This window comes from Protopterus annectens, chromosome 11.part0 (assembly GCF_019279795.1).
Source record: "Protopterus annectens isolate FY-2018-M chromosome 11.part0, PAN1.0, whole genome shotgun sequence".
Classification (NCBI taxonomy): Eukaryota; Metazoa; Chordata; order Ceratodontiformes; family Protopteridae; genus Protopterus; species Protopterus annectens.
The window spans coordinates 1,177,601,177-1,177,617,852 of record NC_056745.1 but is presented as its reverse complement, the minus strand read 5'-3'; the positions used below and the strand labels follow the sequence as shown (position 1 = coordinate 1,177,617,852).

The 16,676-nt window shown below is 38.0% G+C and overlaps 1 protein-coding gene across 1 annotated transcript in view; it reads right to left on the bottom strand.

Moving 5' to 3' along the window:
- PUS7 (pseudouridine synthase 7) overlaps positions 1 to 16,676 on the bottom strand; it is a 924,586-nt gene that overhangs the window by 507,961 nt on the left and 399,949 nt on the right. The window contains exon 13 of the mRNA XM_044088529.1: positions 16,194 to 16,255. Within this exon, the coding sequence (XP_043944464.1) occupies positions 16,194 to 16,255 (62 nt within the window). The remainder of the gene's footprint in view (positions 1 to 16,193; positions 16,256 to 16,676) is intronic.

Below are 16,676 nucleotides of genomic sequence, written 5' to 3'. Positions count from 1 at the left end.
GGTATATAAGCACCTATGCACACTTCCAAGCAATTATCCTAAATCTTCTTGACATCATTGCATATTTGAGAACCATACATATATCCTCCCATTGTTTCTTTGTGAATTGCTTATCCAGTATCTCTTCCCAGTCCTTTCTAACCTCCTCAGATTGATTCCTTTAGTTATCATACAATATTCTAAATGCCCTACTAATTAACTCTAACAGCATCTTCTGTTCTTGATTCAACTGAAAACTCTACCAGTGCTCATCTTTCACTTAGGATCCCCTATTCCTTTATCTTTGCCTCTACTCTGATATCAATCCTTGACAGGGAAGGCAGTCTCTAAGTCAGCAGTCCAAATGTATTATTGGCCTCTTCCCATTCTATTATTTTTCCTCTCTAATTATTTGCTCCCAATAGCTCGATTCCTTTGCCAGTTTTCTCCAGAAAATTCCAGCCCCCCCTCTTGCTTATTTCTCTGTACCCCTAATTGCAGTCATCCCTATTGGCAGCATCTTCTTTCTCCATTCCCGTGTTGCCTTAGTTCTTAGAATACTTTCTGCTACTTTATGAAAATAATATTCAGAATGCTGTTGTTCTCCTTAAGGATCTGCATCCAAAACCCAGTCTCTCCTTACTTCTTGAGCCTCCCCACATCCCATTAGTTCATCATCCCTTTCTACTTTGAATTACAGCTTTCTGCTTGTACTATAATTATACAGCTCTTCAAATCAGGTAATCCCAAAGCATTTTGTTCAATGGGAAGGATCAACTATGCCACTTGACTCTTGCCCTCTTGCCCTCTTCCCCTCCCAGATAAAAACCTTCAACTCTATTAATTGCTATCTATAACTTCTCCTCTAGTTGATAAAACATGTTTGACTGGTGTATAAAACTAAATGGACTGAAAACATTTTCTCTGCTTGCATCTTGCTATCCATATCCATAAAACAGAGCCTCCAGTTTCTCAGTTTTTCTATTAGCTTTTGCTTACTCTCTTCCCACATACCCTTTGTTGCCATAACAGAATACTTTTCTAACCCATACTCCTACGAACTTCAATGTATCATGTCTCCATAAATATGGGTATTGCTGAATCAATTAATGTGTGGGTACATAGCTTACAGCCATTGCCTCTGTTTTATCTTCATTTATTTTGTATCCCAAAAAGACTCGACACAGTTTTAATGCTCCACAACACTGAAATGTTCTTTACTGGTTTTATCAGGTAAAAAATATCATCTGCAAAATAAAGCCACATTTTCTAGACTACCTTACCAATTATATCATTGAATTTGAGTCCCTTATTTTCTATGCCACCAGTGGTTCTAAATATAGTGCAAATAAAGGGGAAAGTGGACACCCCTGCTTGGCTCCATTTTTCAAACAGAACTTATCAGAGAGGAACCACCCCACTTTAATTTTTGCCTCTAATCCCTCATACATGTTCCTAATTAACATTATTATTGCGTCAGGAAATGGAAATTCTTTCTTTGCTCTACTCATAAAATCCCATCTTACTCTGGTGAATACTTTCTCTGATATCAAGATCCACCAACAGCAGTACTATTTTCTTACATTCTGCTTCCCTCTGGATCATCATTATCTATCAATGTTGTCAAATGTTTGCCTCCCCTCCCCAAAACCGCAATAATCTGTATCTATCAATTTTGGCAACAACTTTACTATTCTTTTACCCAGTACAAACACTTTATAATTATGGTTTAGAATCAAAATTTGCCTATATGAAGCTAGATATGTAATGTCTTTAGCATAATTAGGTATTACAGCCCACCACAGCTTTATTCCAGGATGTTGATGTTTCTCCTTCTTTTAAAATACTGTTAAACAAAACCTTCCAGATGTTTGTCACTTTCTTCCCTTCTAGCTTTCAAACTTCCACAGGAATGCCTTCTATTCCTGTAGATTGGTTACACATTACTATTTATCTCACCTCCTTCTATCCTAACTGATAATAATTGAGCCTCATCTACCTCTATCCTTGGCACATTTTATTCTTCCATAAACCTTTCCATTTGTACTTTTTCTAGGTTTCCACATTTCTCTGTTATACAGATTTTCATAAAACTGCTGAAATATTTCTAACACCTCTACAGGATCCCTGGTTATTTTCCTTGTTAAAGTCTAAGCATATCAACAGCCCTTTCTAATTTCTGCTGACTGAGCAGTTGTTATAATAACTTTTGTGCTCTGGAGTTAAGAAAAAGCAGTAGCTTAACAGCAAGCTTTCTAAACTCAAGCATATTATCCAGGTTGTCTCATTTTCTCTTTAGCACTCTGCAATTGCACCTCTTCCTGTTCTTTGAAATGGGTCTATATTAAGTTATCGAACAGTAATATCGTCGAAAATGTAAATATCAACACCAAAACATCTAATTACTACAATAACGAATGCTGACAATGTTGAAACTGAAAATGCCGAAAAACCACGGTTGGCCCACTTCTGTATCAGCAAATTTATTCACACTGTGTACAAAACTACAACATACAACTCACTAATATATCTAAGCAACATAAACAGAATGTACAAACAAATATACACTGTTCACCATGATTTTGCTCTTGTGGGGGGCTGTGCCCCCCCCCCAATTATATATACCAACTCCAAGATCGCACTACAGTGTGGAAAGGGAAAATTTCCCGATCCTCCATGTACTGTGATCTCACTGTAAACAGTTCGGTGAAGGGCATGTTCGATGTCAGAGCTCTGAAAATGCTGTTCACTGAACAGTCTTTCCAATAACTTAATAGGGATCCCAAACACACAGCACTTCCGGATCAAACAGTAACAAAGTATTTCTATATAATACTGCATTTACACACACACACATTCAACATACATCTACTTTACTTATAAAGTTCAAATCTATGCTAATATGCATAGTACTTATTTAATATTTATAATTTACTCAACTGACTGTGACACAATGTCATAATAACATACTAAATCATAACTTACTTGGCCAACCATAACTTTTCGACATTGGTGCTGTCGAAATTTACAGAGTTCAGTAATGTAATACTTCGATGTTTTGTTGTCGATATTTACATTTTCGACAATATTACTGTTCAATAACGTAATATAGGCCCTTTGAAATTCCTCTTATTTTGCAATACTTTAACCTTTGTCAGTTTACTTCTTAGTCATCTCTTTTTCTGTTATTTTTACCCTATTTTTAAACTCCAGTTTCATTTTATCCCATTCCCTAAGCTATATTTCCAAGGGGGGGGGTCTATCTTCCCTAAAAACTAAAGTAAAATCCCAGTTATCCAGGACTCAAGCAACCACCACACTTAAGCAACCGGTATTTGATTGGTTTGTATATCTGTATACGAGCCAATCAAAAATTGCAAAGTGGAGCTGCTACTTCTCAATGCGGAACAGCCTGCAGTTCCGCAATGAGTAGAAGTGGCTTTGTTTTGTGATTTTTGATTGGCACGTATGCCAGTATACGAACCAATCCAAAATGGCAAAGCAGAGCCTCTTCTGTTCAATGTGGAACAGCAGGCTGTTCCACACTGAACAAAAGAGGGTCTGCTTTGCAATTTTTGATTGTCTCGTATGGTTCCACATTGAACAGAAGAGGCTCTGCTTTGCCATTTTTGATTGGCTCGTATGCCAGTATACGAGCCAATCAAAAATTGCAAAGCATATCTCAAGCAACCGGAGCATACACTTAACCGGCATCTACCAATTCCCAAGGGTGTTGGTTTAGTGAGACTTTAATTTCCAGCACACATTCCTTAAATTCCTCTTTGTTTAACAGAAACTCTGGTACTGGTCATACTCTGCAATACTATACACAAGCAATATACCCAACACTTACTACACTTATACACACCCCACTCTTTCTGAAACAAAATAATATATACCACACACATCCAATGCAGCCACTATATGCTTTATTCTACCCATTAACAATCTTCACCCTACTTTTACTTTCCATCCTCTCCTCTTACCACACTCAACTCCATATATGTGCCCCACCCCCATGGCAAACAAAATCCATAGCTAATCCCATAAAACTAAAAAAAACTTCCCTAATATCACCATGCAACCTTAGCTCCTCACAATCCTTCCCTTACTCATACAATAAGCTGATAGTCAAAACTAACCCTTACTCTTCTCAAAGACAAACTAAAATAATTCTCAAACTAACCAAACTCTAGCTACACCTACTCCAGAAACTCACCTCTTGTGGAGACATACACCCTAACCCTGGACCCATTACATTAACAAACCCAAAATCAAATCAGCTAAATCCTCTATACCACAGACCTACCTCTTTACTCTTCTTAAACATAAATGTAAGAAGCATACTTAATAAAATTCAGGACTTTCATGCCCTACTAGCTCTATACAAACCAGACATTGCTGTGTTAACCGAAACATGGCTTAAACCAGAACACCACAATAATGAGATAACAGCACCTGGATACAATATTATATGAAGAGACAGACTAGAGAAAAAGGGAGGAGGTGTAGCAATACTATTCCAAAATCTTCTCACCATAGAACAATTAAATTATAATACCAAAGAAGTCAAAGATGTAGAACTAATCCTTGCCAAATTAAAAGTAAACTCCAACAAACACAACTATTGCAGGAGGCTATATTCCACCAGGCAATAACACTACTATAATGGAAAACTTCTTAACTGAATCTCAAACTCCCCTTCCACAAGAAACAATACTAACAGGAGACTTGAATATTGACTGGCTTAACTGTTCCAGCCACAGTCCCTCTACCTTTATAAACCTCCATGGATTTACCCAAACCATTACCACCTCCACTAGACCAGACAAAACATCCACACGTCAGTCCATCTTAGACTGAATTCTGGTATCTGACCCCACTATTGCACATCAATCTGGCTGTCTTCCGTATAGTCTACGTGACCATCAACTATCCTACCTAATTAGGAACAGATCCCAACACATCAGCCAACCCATCCTCAGACTTGTACACAACAAAAAGACCTTTATAGCTACTAACTTCATCAATGCACTACTAAAAATCTGTAACTGGACTCTCCTAACACAACAATCTCTTGACAAAGCCATAGAATATTTTAACACAACCTTCCTAAAGATCTTAAATTATCATGCACCCTCCAGAACCATAAGAACTCACTATGCCCCATGGCTAACAAAAGTTACCACAATTATAACGAAAGAAAGGGACAAGGCCTGGATTCAATTTCACAAAAACAAAACCACTACTTTTAGACAAAGGTATCTAGAACTCCGCAACAAATCCAAAAAACAAATTAAACTTGTCAAAACTAATTACTATAGAAACACACAAGAAAAATATGCTCACAACACTCAAAAATTCTGTGCCACAATAAACAGCATACTGCACCCAGGAAAATCCACTACTCCAACCCCTGTGCTACCAAACAGGATAACATTCCCACACAATTCAACAAATTCTTTACCGAAACAGTCCAGACCCTTGCCAGTGCCCAAAATAGTACAAATAGCCCCACACCAATAACTAGCCCAACCCACCCCATTACACAAATCAGGACTTCCAGTTTTACCCTGCACTCTGTCCACTAAGGTAATTTCTAAACTCCTAAAGAAACTTAAACCAACCACACTAGCAGCTGATAACCTACCAGTGAAGTTCCTTCAGACATCAGCAGAAGCCATAGCCTATCCTGTCTCAATTCTCATAAATAGGTCACTGTCAGAATGCAAGGTACCTACCTCACGGTAAACATCACTTAATATTCCACTGCACAAAGGAGGTAACTCCTTAGAGCTCACCAACTATCGACCAATAGCAATCCTGTCACCTTTATCCAAAATATTAGAAAGAATAGTTCATACTGAACTAATGCAGTACCTCCAAAATAACCTACGTTCCACATCTCAGCATGGCTTTTGACCTTCCCATAGCACCACCACAGCACTACTATCATTCACCAACATAGTTAACCATCATAGAAACAAGGGTCGATTCGTATCTTCCATATTCTTGGACTTATCAAAAGCCTTTGACATGGTAAACCATAGCATGTTTCTCGAAACTCTATCTACCCTAAATATAAGCCCCTCTTCTATATCATGGTTCAATAGCTACTTATCAGGCCGTCAGCAAGCAGTTCTATGGCAGGACCAATTGCCCCCCCCCACCCTGTTACCAGCAACCGTAGGAGTCTCTGAAGGAACCATCCTCGGCCCATTGCTGTTGTCTCTATTTAACAACCACATCTCTTCATCCTCACTCACTGCCTCAGTAGTACAATACGCAGATGACACCACCCTTATATGTGCCACCCACCTTAACTGAACTGCAAACCCTAACCCAAAATAACTTCACTCTAGCTGAAACTTGGTTCATTAACATCAAACTTATTCTTAATCCCCAAAAAACTAAGCTAATTCTTTTCAGCCCTGGTAGATCTCCTTCTCTAAACAATGATTTTAACATCATCTCCAATGATAACATTCAAATCACTCCAACCACACACACTAAACTGTTATGTGTAGAAATAGACAATAACCTGAAATTTGACATCTACATAGAACAAACCATCAAGAAAGTTAACAAAAGCTTGGACTCCTCTATAGGAACAAACAGTTTATCACTAAAAGTACTAAACAAACCATTGCAAGGACTCACCTCCTATCCATCCTTCTCTATGTCTCACCTATCTTGACTAATCTCCGCCAAACAGATCTAAATAAAATGGAATCTTGTTATAACAGGATTGCCAAGTTTGCTAATGAAGCTTCTTATAATTCTCATCACTGTTTATCCCTTAAGCAGCTCAATTGGCTCGAGTTGCCTCAAATACTTCTTCTCAATCAACTCTCTGTAGCACACAAGCTCTACTACTTTCCTGATACAACTCCAGCATCTAATTCAGCCCCACACTACCTTAACAGCCTTAAGATCTAGTAACCAGAACCTCATAACTGTCATCAAACATAAAAATGACGCTGGTAAAGCCCTCTTTGCCTGCAACACTGCCAAAATCTGGAACTCACTACCAAGTCAAATAACTTCTACCACTTCCATTATTCAATTCAATTAAAAAAACTCCTAAACCCACAATGTAAACAACTGGCTTTGCTCATGCGATTCCCCCAGGTTAATCCACTCCAAGTGATTGTTGCATGGATTTTGTTAAGAACAAACAGTTTACCCTGAAAGAATGTTAACTTGTTGATACTTAACGTACAAAACCCCTAACTCCCCTTACCAAACTTAACCCACTTTACTAAACTTAACTTACAAAACTAATAACTCCCTTTACTAAATCAGCACACATTACCTAATATCCTAAACAATAGTGTGCTTTAATGTATATTATATACGTCACTGCTTGTCTATTTTTATGAATTGTTAATCTCTACTGTGTATTCATACATTTCTAATATGTTTGCTTTATTTTTTCTCTCATGTATTCTAATTGCATTTTGGAACATTTCATGTATTGTAATTGCATTTTGGAGCTTTTCTCCCCGGGCCTCTGCTGAAAATGGACCTGTGTCCAGTCAGACTTTCCCGGTAAACAAATGTAAAATAAAATAAAAAAACAATGCCAGTGTCTCATTTTTTCTTTTATTACCCTGCATTTTTATTTTAGTTACTACTAGGGCATGATCTGAAATTGTTACTGGATGAGTATCACAACTTGCAAATAAATGCACATGCTCTTGTGAAATATAACTTCTGTCCGGGATAACCCATTTTTTATACCTTGCGGAATATGTAAACTCTCTCTCTCTCCACAAGCTCCTACTACTGAATTTCCATCTTCCATATCAAAATATTTTCATACATTTCTTCCAAAATCTACCCTGTTTTGTTATATTTTCCCTTCTTGGCTTCCCCGATATATCTTCACTGTTGAAGATCAAATTCCAGTCCCCACCTATAAGTAATATTCCTTGCTGAAAGCAGATTAATTTTTCCCAGAATTTTCTCTAAGCTCCACTGTAGCAGTTTTAGGTGGAATATTAATACATGTCAATGCAGTCCTCCTCACTTGCCAGTAACCTTTTACTACTGCAAATCTACAATTATCATCTTTTTTCCTCTTCTGTCACTAATGATTAATGTAAGTACTCCCATTTTTTTGTCCCAGCTATTCTGCTGAATGACCATCCTAAAATTCTTTCTTTATCAAATTAACATGCTCTCTTCTTTCCAAATGTTGTTTCATAGCTATTCACACTCTATATTTCTTAATATAGTTCACTATTCTTTTTTGTATATACCTTTCAGACCATTCACGTTCACAAATATGGAAAGTGCTGCTACTGTGATAAGAAGTTATTATTCCCACATTTTACATATACCAGTTTTTTAATGTGCAGTTTCAGCTTTTGTGTTACATGCATACACTAATGTTTAGCAGGTTGATCTTTTATACAGTTGCTTCTTGTCATATCTATTTGAACACTGCATCTTCAAAACTTTGTTTTAATGAAAACCCTCAAACTTAAAAAAAAAAAAAAAAAAAAAAAACTCTCTCAGAACACCCCAAAACCTATCAACTTAATACAAACACACAAAACTTTGTACATCTTCAAATAATGAAGTTTATCCCTCCAAATAGGTGCAACTGTCCCAGACTGACAGCTAAACTCAGACTTTTACTGACCTATAATTAAGGCTATCCATGCTAAGATGTGTGGTAAAGCCTGTGCTTCTACTTACACTAACTGTTGTCTGTTTTCGTCTCATCTTTATTCCTCTCTCACATGTAGAAAACAACTTGAATGTTTTCAGAAAACATTTTTCTCAATGGCTAAAAGATAAGAGGGCAATAAAAAAACAAACACTTTATCAGCTTGTCTTCACAGAATCATGAGAACCAGACACACAGCTGACTTTGGCTACAAGCGTCTCATGTTGCACTCCAAACATTTATTTGCTAAAGGAAAACTTCATCACATTCAATAATCTCTTATTTACTTACTTCCGCTTAAAACTTGTTGTTAGATCAAGCTAAGGGTCTTAATCCAGTCACTGCATTATGCAAAAATACAGAAAAGCATATCAATTTACTTATATCATGATCTGTAGACTTTTTCAACCCACCCCTCACCTCAACAACCAACCTTTTTACAGTTTTATCAGTTAATCTGAATAGCTACAGTGGATATAAAAAGTGTGCACACCCCTGTTAAAATGCCAAATTTTTGTGATATAAAAAAATGAGACCAAGATGCTTCAACAAAGTATTAGTTTAAGGGTATGCACACTTATGCAACCAGCTTATTGTACATTTTTTTATTTTTTTATATTTTTTCCCCTAACAGATTTGTTTTTCAATTGAATTGCACAGGTTATAGGTCATATTAAAGGTGGGAAACATTCTGAAATGATTTATCATGGTCTCATTTTTTTATATTACAAAAAAACTTGCATTTTAACAGGAGTGTGTACACTTTTTATATCCACTGTAGTTAAAGCTTATTTTACTGTTCTAGTCTTTTATTTCATTTTATATCTTTCTTCAGCATTTCACTTATTTTAAACACCTCCGACTGCATTTGATTTATTTGTTCCTCTACATTACTGGAATCCATCTCCTGTATCAAAACAAGAACTTTAACTGCTTTTACTGAACAGCTTCAAGATTCTTATTAGCCAGAGGTTTTTTTTTTCTTTTCTGGTTGATTCTCTCTTACTTTCTCCTAATTTCTTCTTTGCTGGCATCAGGCTGTATAATTACTAGCCAACAAATGAATTTTAACCAAACAGATAAACTCTACCAGCTTTGTTTCTGAGTTTTAATTTTCAAACTGGGAGAGCTCTAATCAACCAATTTAGCAGTAATGTAGCCATCTTTGAAATTCCAATATTCTTGTAGTCATAATCTATGTACGTACAATAAGGGCAGAAAAAAACTATTTTTTAAAACATGAAACCTCTTAAAAATATATTTAAAGATGAAGACTGGTCTCCAATCTGCCCATAAAAACAGGAAAGTGCCACTATTTTAATCACATTAAATTGCAACTCATCAGGAACAACTTTAAAGTGGAATAGTCATAAATGCTATACGTAAAAGACAGCTGCAAACTAGAGAATACCTGAACTCATAAGCCCACAGAAAGTACAGCTGTGTAAGTAAAATTACCATAACAGTAGATGTTTGAATGATCACTGATGCAGTAGCCTTAGCTATATGGGTTAGATCCTGCCAAGGACATAACAGCTGCCCAATTTCCAAAGCTTCAGGGTTCCTTCCACATGCACAGTTAGTCAGCTGGAGTTGAGCTGACTAAAAAGACAGGTTTGGGCATGAAGCCCTTCAGAGCTTTCATGCAAAAAGTGAAAGTAAGGCTGAGTTCTAAAAGGGCAATGCACGAAACAAAAAATGAAAATGTCCACACCTGGGCATAAACAAAACACCAAAAACAATGTTGAGGGAGGGAGCAGCTACTGAAGCAGTGATCATATGAACATCTACTGTTATGGTAAGTTCACTTCCCAGCTGCACTATGTTAATCACATTAAACTCCTGCAGCAGCCTTAGCTATGTGGGTAGAGTACCCCAGCTTACTACCTTTGGGTGGGCAGAAGGGAGGGAGGGTCCAGAAGCCCTTGCAGAATGGTCCTAGCAAAACCTGACCTAAACGTAGAGAAGGAGTCAAGTTTGTAATGCCTTGTAAATGTTCGTATAGAGGACCACATTGCTGCTTCTAGAATACATCTAGAATCCAATTCTTTCCAAAAAGCCATGGAGGAAGTCAAGGCCTTGTTAGAGTGGGCCTTGACCCTGCATGGATATTTTTCTTGTGGTGAGTAACAAAAGGTAATAGCCTGAGACCATCATTTGGAAATGGTGTATTTTGACACAAGCTGTCCCTTCTTCTTACCTTCAAAAGAAATGAACAACTGATCGAAAGATTTGAAAGATTCAGTTCTATCAAGATAGTAACTGAGTTGTCTGTGGACATCCAAGGTAGAGAGTATCTTTTCTCCCTCATTTTTAAGCACAAGAAAGAAAATGGGGGGGTGGATAGTTTGGTTTAAGGTAAACCTGGATACCACTTTAAGAATAAAAGGATTAGTTCTCAAAAGACACCTACCTGTGCATAAAATTAAATATGGCTGATTCACAATAAAAGTCTGCAACTCAGATAATTTTCTTGCAGAGGTCACAGCAGTTAGGAAAGCAGTTTTCCATATTAAGAACCTCAAGTTAGCCAAATTAGCTGGTTCAAATGGAAGAAGTATTAACTTCTTTAACACAAAACTAAGATCCCAAGAACAGGCTACTGGTTTACTTGGAGGGCTTTTATGCAAAACCCCTTTCAAAAACATTTTGACATGAGACTGCATTTTGACATGAGACTGCATTGAAAGAGGGGGATCCATGGGTAGACATGCTGAAATGGCTGATAAATGAACCTTAATGGAAAAGAAAGGAAGTTCACAGAATAGTAACTCACAAATATTGTAAAACCAGAGAAACACTAGCCCTCAATGGGTGCTGGTTATGTTGTTGACACCAACTAGAAAACCTTTGACATCTGCTAATATACGATTTTCTAGTAGCAGATTTATTGCCTCCATTAGTACCTGCTGCACATCCTCAGTAAACAGGTGCTTAAAGGGAATTAAGACCCCATCATCTAGGCAATCAGTTGAAGTTGATTTGGGTTGGGGTGTATGGTTGGGGTGTATCAACACTTTTGATCTTGTGTGAGTAGATCCATTCTATGAGGAAGTTTGTGGTGACTGCCTGTAGCCATTTCCAAAGGAAGGGAGAGCCACTGTTGCCTTGAGCAGAACGGAGTCACCACAATGATCTTGGAAGATTCCTTCTAAAGCTTCAGAAGTACCCTAGATATCAGTGGAAATGGTGGAAAAGAATACAGGAACATTACTGTCCACAAAAAGGAAAAGACATTTGTACCATTGGATACAATTTATCAGACAAATGCCTCCTTGCATGGAAGTCCTGTAGCAGAATCTTGCCAGCTGATTTTTTCAGAAGAGGCAAAGAGGTCTACTTGAACTCCTCACATATGGATCAAATCTTGGAAGAAACCCTGATTTAGTTTTCATTTGTGAGGATCTGCTTTTGTCCTGCTCAGTTTGTCTGCCACATAATTTTGCTCTGATGGAATGTGGGATGTTTGTAGAGTGACATTGTTCTGTGAAGCTATATCCCAAGCTAACATATTTAGTCTTAAAACAAAGCAAGACCTGGTTCTCTCTTACTTGTTGATGTAGCACATGACTGTGGTATTGTCTCTAAATACTTAAACAGGTCCAGGGGACCAAAGACGGTTCATCATATAGCTGAGTGCTTTGATCAGGGCAAGTATCTCTTATATTTATGTGTTTGTATGTGCTTGTGTTTCTCCTCGATGTCTCACACATCCTGTACTTTTATACCTCCTGAAGCTGCTCCTCAGGCAAAGTCCAAAGCATCTGTGGTGACTGACTGCTTTAAAGCAGGGAAGGAGGAGTGGACACCTGGATTTAGGGAAATTTGCTGTCTCCACTAAGTGATTTCTGTTCTAATAAACTTCAGCACTGGGATATGAAAAGACACAGGATGTTGGTGCTGGGACCAAAGAGACTTCAAATACAACTGTATTTTTCTGGTGCAGAGTCTTGTCAGGGGTATCATAAGAATCACAGATTCTGTGAGACCCAAAATCCTGACATATTCCCTTACAAGGCGGGAAGCTGGCATAATGGTTAAGGTGTTTACTTTACAAACACAAGGTGTAGGGTTTGATTCTCACATGGGGTAAATGGCTAGGCTTAAAATAGCCCTTAAGGGTAGTTAGCCTAGTAGTAATCTATGAACCATGAACAATGACCCACGTCCGAGTGGAAAACCTTAGAAACAGCTCTAGATGTAGAGCTATTTTTCCTGTGGAAGAAAAGCTGTTTGACCTGAGGTGTCAAGTTGACACACCAGGAACACAATCAAGTGTGGATGAGTCAAAGACTGGTTCTATCATTCCCTGAGACAGTTTGTGTTTAAGGACAGGAGGAAATAAAGGATTCTGGTTAGGTGGTTGAGGAATTACCCCATGGAAAGAAGGGATTTCCTCCCACTGCCATCTGTAACCCTGATAAATTATATTCAGAACTCATTTGTTTGAAACTATCTGTTGCCAAAGAGAAAAGTGGAGATTCAAATTTTCTGGAAGGGAAATGGGACTGCCAGGGTGGGAGGTGGGGACAAGGTAATTTAAACAGACATTCTGAGCTGTTGGATTGTCCTTGGTTTTGGGGGGGGGGTCCTGAATTATTTTTGGGTCCCCCTGCCATTCGGTCTTAAATGTCTGTTTACCCACTTTTTGGTGAAGCTGTTTATTTTTTTTTAAACTGGATAAAGGATTACAGAATCCCTTAGAAAATTCAGAAAAGGAGGGCTGAAAAATCTTAGATTCCCTTTATCAACTTACCCCTTTCATCATACTTTTGATAATATCTGCAGCAGATGAACCAAAAACTAAATCTCTACCCAAAGAAAAATGTTAAATCTAATTTTTCACATCATCTGGGAGATTCTGAGACTACAGCCATGCAAATCTCCTCAAAACAGTACCAGTAACCATAGCCTTGGAAGAAGTGCTGTACCCGTGGACATAGCCCTGTAAGTACCACCAAGTGAGTCATACATACACTGTAAACAATGAGTTCAGGACCTACAAAATGGAAGAGACTAAATTATTTACAGCAGATTTTTCCTCAAGATGAAACTGCAGACAAAACATTCATTCATACTTTCACAATCACAATTAGTCAGAATAAACATATGAGCCTGGCAATGGAAAATTCTAAAAATCAAATTTCAAAAGCATACACTTTCGCCATACTTATCAACAATCTTCCCATTCTTGTCAACAAGTATAAATAAAGGCTACAGCTGCTTGGTCAGATTTGGGATGAATGTATAAAAATGTAAAAATACAAACTTTGCATATTCTATCTGCCTTTTTAGGGCACCAGGTGAACTATCAGGAAAATTGCAGCCAGTAAGACACGCATCTTCTAAAGCTGAAATAACACAAGGAATGGGTGAAGGCTCTGTTTATTCCTTCTGTAACAACTCGTATTTTCTGAGAGACTGAAAAAGCTCAGTGCTGTCCCCTGAATGTCAACATTCTGGAAGTAGTCAGAGAGAGAGAGAGAAAAAATTAACAGGGAGAATGAGAAACTGAACTCTCCTCTGAGACTGAATAAGAAACCTAAGGAGGAAACCCTGTATCAGTACCTTCATCTTCCTGTCCAGATTCAGAATCTTGAACTTCTTCTGGAAAAAGAGACATCACTCTACTAAAAAACATCATATAAGGATTACTAGCCTGAATTAAACCTTGAGCCAGACCTAGTAAAATACTCCTGTCTAAGGAGATGTGAGTAGATATACGTTTAGTTTTCTGTTTCTTTTTGACAGGAAAACTAGGTCCAACAGTGTTATTAATGGTGGCAGCAACTTCCCCAGGGATGGGCAAAATATTCTGACCAAACAGGTATATCTTCCCTATTCCCTCTCTCAGGGACCAACAGGAGTGTCCGCCCTTTGCCACTTAGGGAACCCCAACAGCTGCAAAGGAAGTGGTTATTCCCCCAGATGTGACACCAGAGGGATTCAGGGTAAAAGATGAGTGGTCTGAGGGACCAGCTTTGGCCACAGCAGTCACAAACCTATACCTGAGGCAAACTGCTAGCCTGCTGTGGTAGGAATGGCTACTTGCTTAACTTTTTTCTTTTTGTGGTTGGAAAGCGGACAAACCATGAGACCAGTAGATTGTTCCGTGGCCAAGTCAAAAATGGTGCCTCCCTCCCAGGGAAAATGAGCAGCATAAGCCGGTAATAATTTAAAGTCTTGAAAAGGCACTTTTTTCACACAAAAGCACAGTAGAAAAACATCTACAAGCACCCAAAAGTAAAATAAATGCAATTTCCCCACAGAAAAAATAGTTTTCAATTACTGTAAACAACTTTTAAACTTACAGGGAAAAGTGTGCTCCCTTTTAAAAGTACAATTAACTCTCGAGACAGTCTGTTAAAACACAAACTCCTAGCTTAAAAACAACTTTCCTAAACATGTAAGCACATACACACAGCAAACTTTTAATGTGCAAGATTTTCCCCCAAAGACAACTTGTCAGCCCAGTAAAGAAACAGCATATCCAACCGTCCATCCTTGAAAGCCTGCAGAGGAGAGCTCTCTTCAAGCCCACAAAGGAAAGCTCTGGAGGGCTTGGTGCCTAAACCTGTCTTTGTGGCAGCTGAGGTTGAACCAGATAAAAGTTTGGGTGTTATGGAAGATTCCCTGAAGCTTTAGAAGCTGTCAGGATACAACCCATATAACTAAGGCAGCAGTGATCAATACGATGAACATTTAGTTGCTTCTGCATAGACTCCCAGCATACTTCATATTACAATGCTCTACATACTGTGCCATTTCCCACATCCAGCTGGTAATGCATGGAATTCCTGTTTAGAAAGTATCATGATGGTCTGTGCCATGCCAGTCTCCTAGTAAAGGTCTAGAATGAGAAGTATCAGACTTCCTGATACCAACATGACAATTCTAGAAACACAACGTAGTACGGCAATCACTGCAGTGCAATCACACATAATCTGCCAATAACCTTCAACTGCTCAGCTTGGCTGTTCACATTAACATTACTTCTTGCAATGCAAATGACATGTTCATTAACAAGAGAGATTACAAAATCGCAAAAGAAAGAATGACAAAAAGTACTGCAATGGTAGCACTTTACCCTCGTAGAATGGAGAAAAGCCTTCTCCACTGTGTAAAAGACTAATGACACAGGTTAAGAAGCAAAAATAAATAACAGAAGCCAGGCAGATGGAGGAAAATCAGTAGATGCACAGTATGCACAAATGACTGGATGCATCAGTGAGATAAAAACAATAAACAAAGTTATGTACGTTAAAGCTGGTGTCTCTCGCATATACTCACACCATGGCAAGTGATGATAAAATTAATAAAGCTATGGGAACAACAATGAAGCATGTGGGGAAGGGACTCATCTCATCAGATGTCAGTGAAACCTTGTTTACAGAAGAACTCATACTCTGGTGCTTGACACAACTGAACTAAATAACCAGCCTATTTTGGATTACATGCCAAATGTTTCAGGCTTATAAAAAATTCTGCACAGAGTAGCAAAAAAAATCAGAAATGAAGATCAGCCAGTATAACATACCTCCTGGTCTAGGTTTTAATATTAAATCCATCACATCATTCCATTTGTTCTGCAGAATAGCCCTAGAAGAAATGCAAGAGAATGTGTTTAAGTTTCATTTGGCATCAGACAACATAACTTAAAAAAAGTATACTCAACAAATCAGTGGCTCTGCAAAAAGACCTTCAACAGTGGTCATCTATTAGAATTTTGTATTTTTCTGTTACTAGCTAAGCACCTTTCTTTCTCTCACATTCTTATGCCTGGGCACACATGTCTCCTGTAAGCAAAAACCCAGAAGGCAAGCAAAGCCTTAAATGTAATCTAACCCAGTGCTAACTCAGTATGATTTCATTCCCCAAGTATAACTTTTAACACAGGAAGCAAAGAAACACAATATATAAGGATATACAAATACACATACATGCCAAACTTAAAGGAATCTCAGTCCATAGCTGCTGGAGAGAAGGGCTGTTAAGACATACAAGACAGTAAAAAGCATTC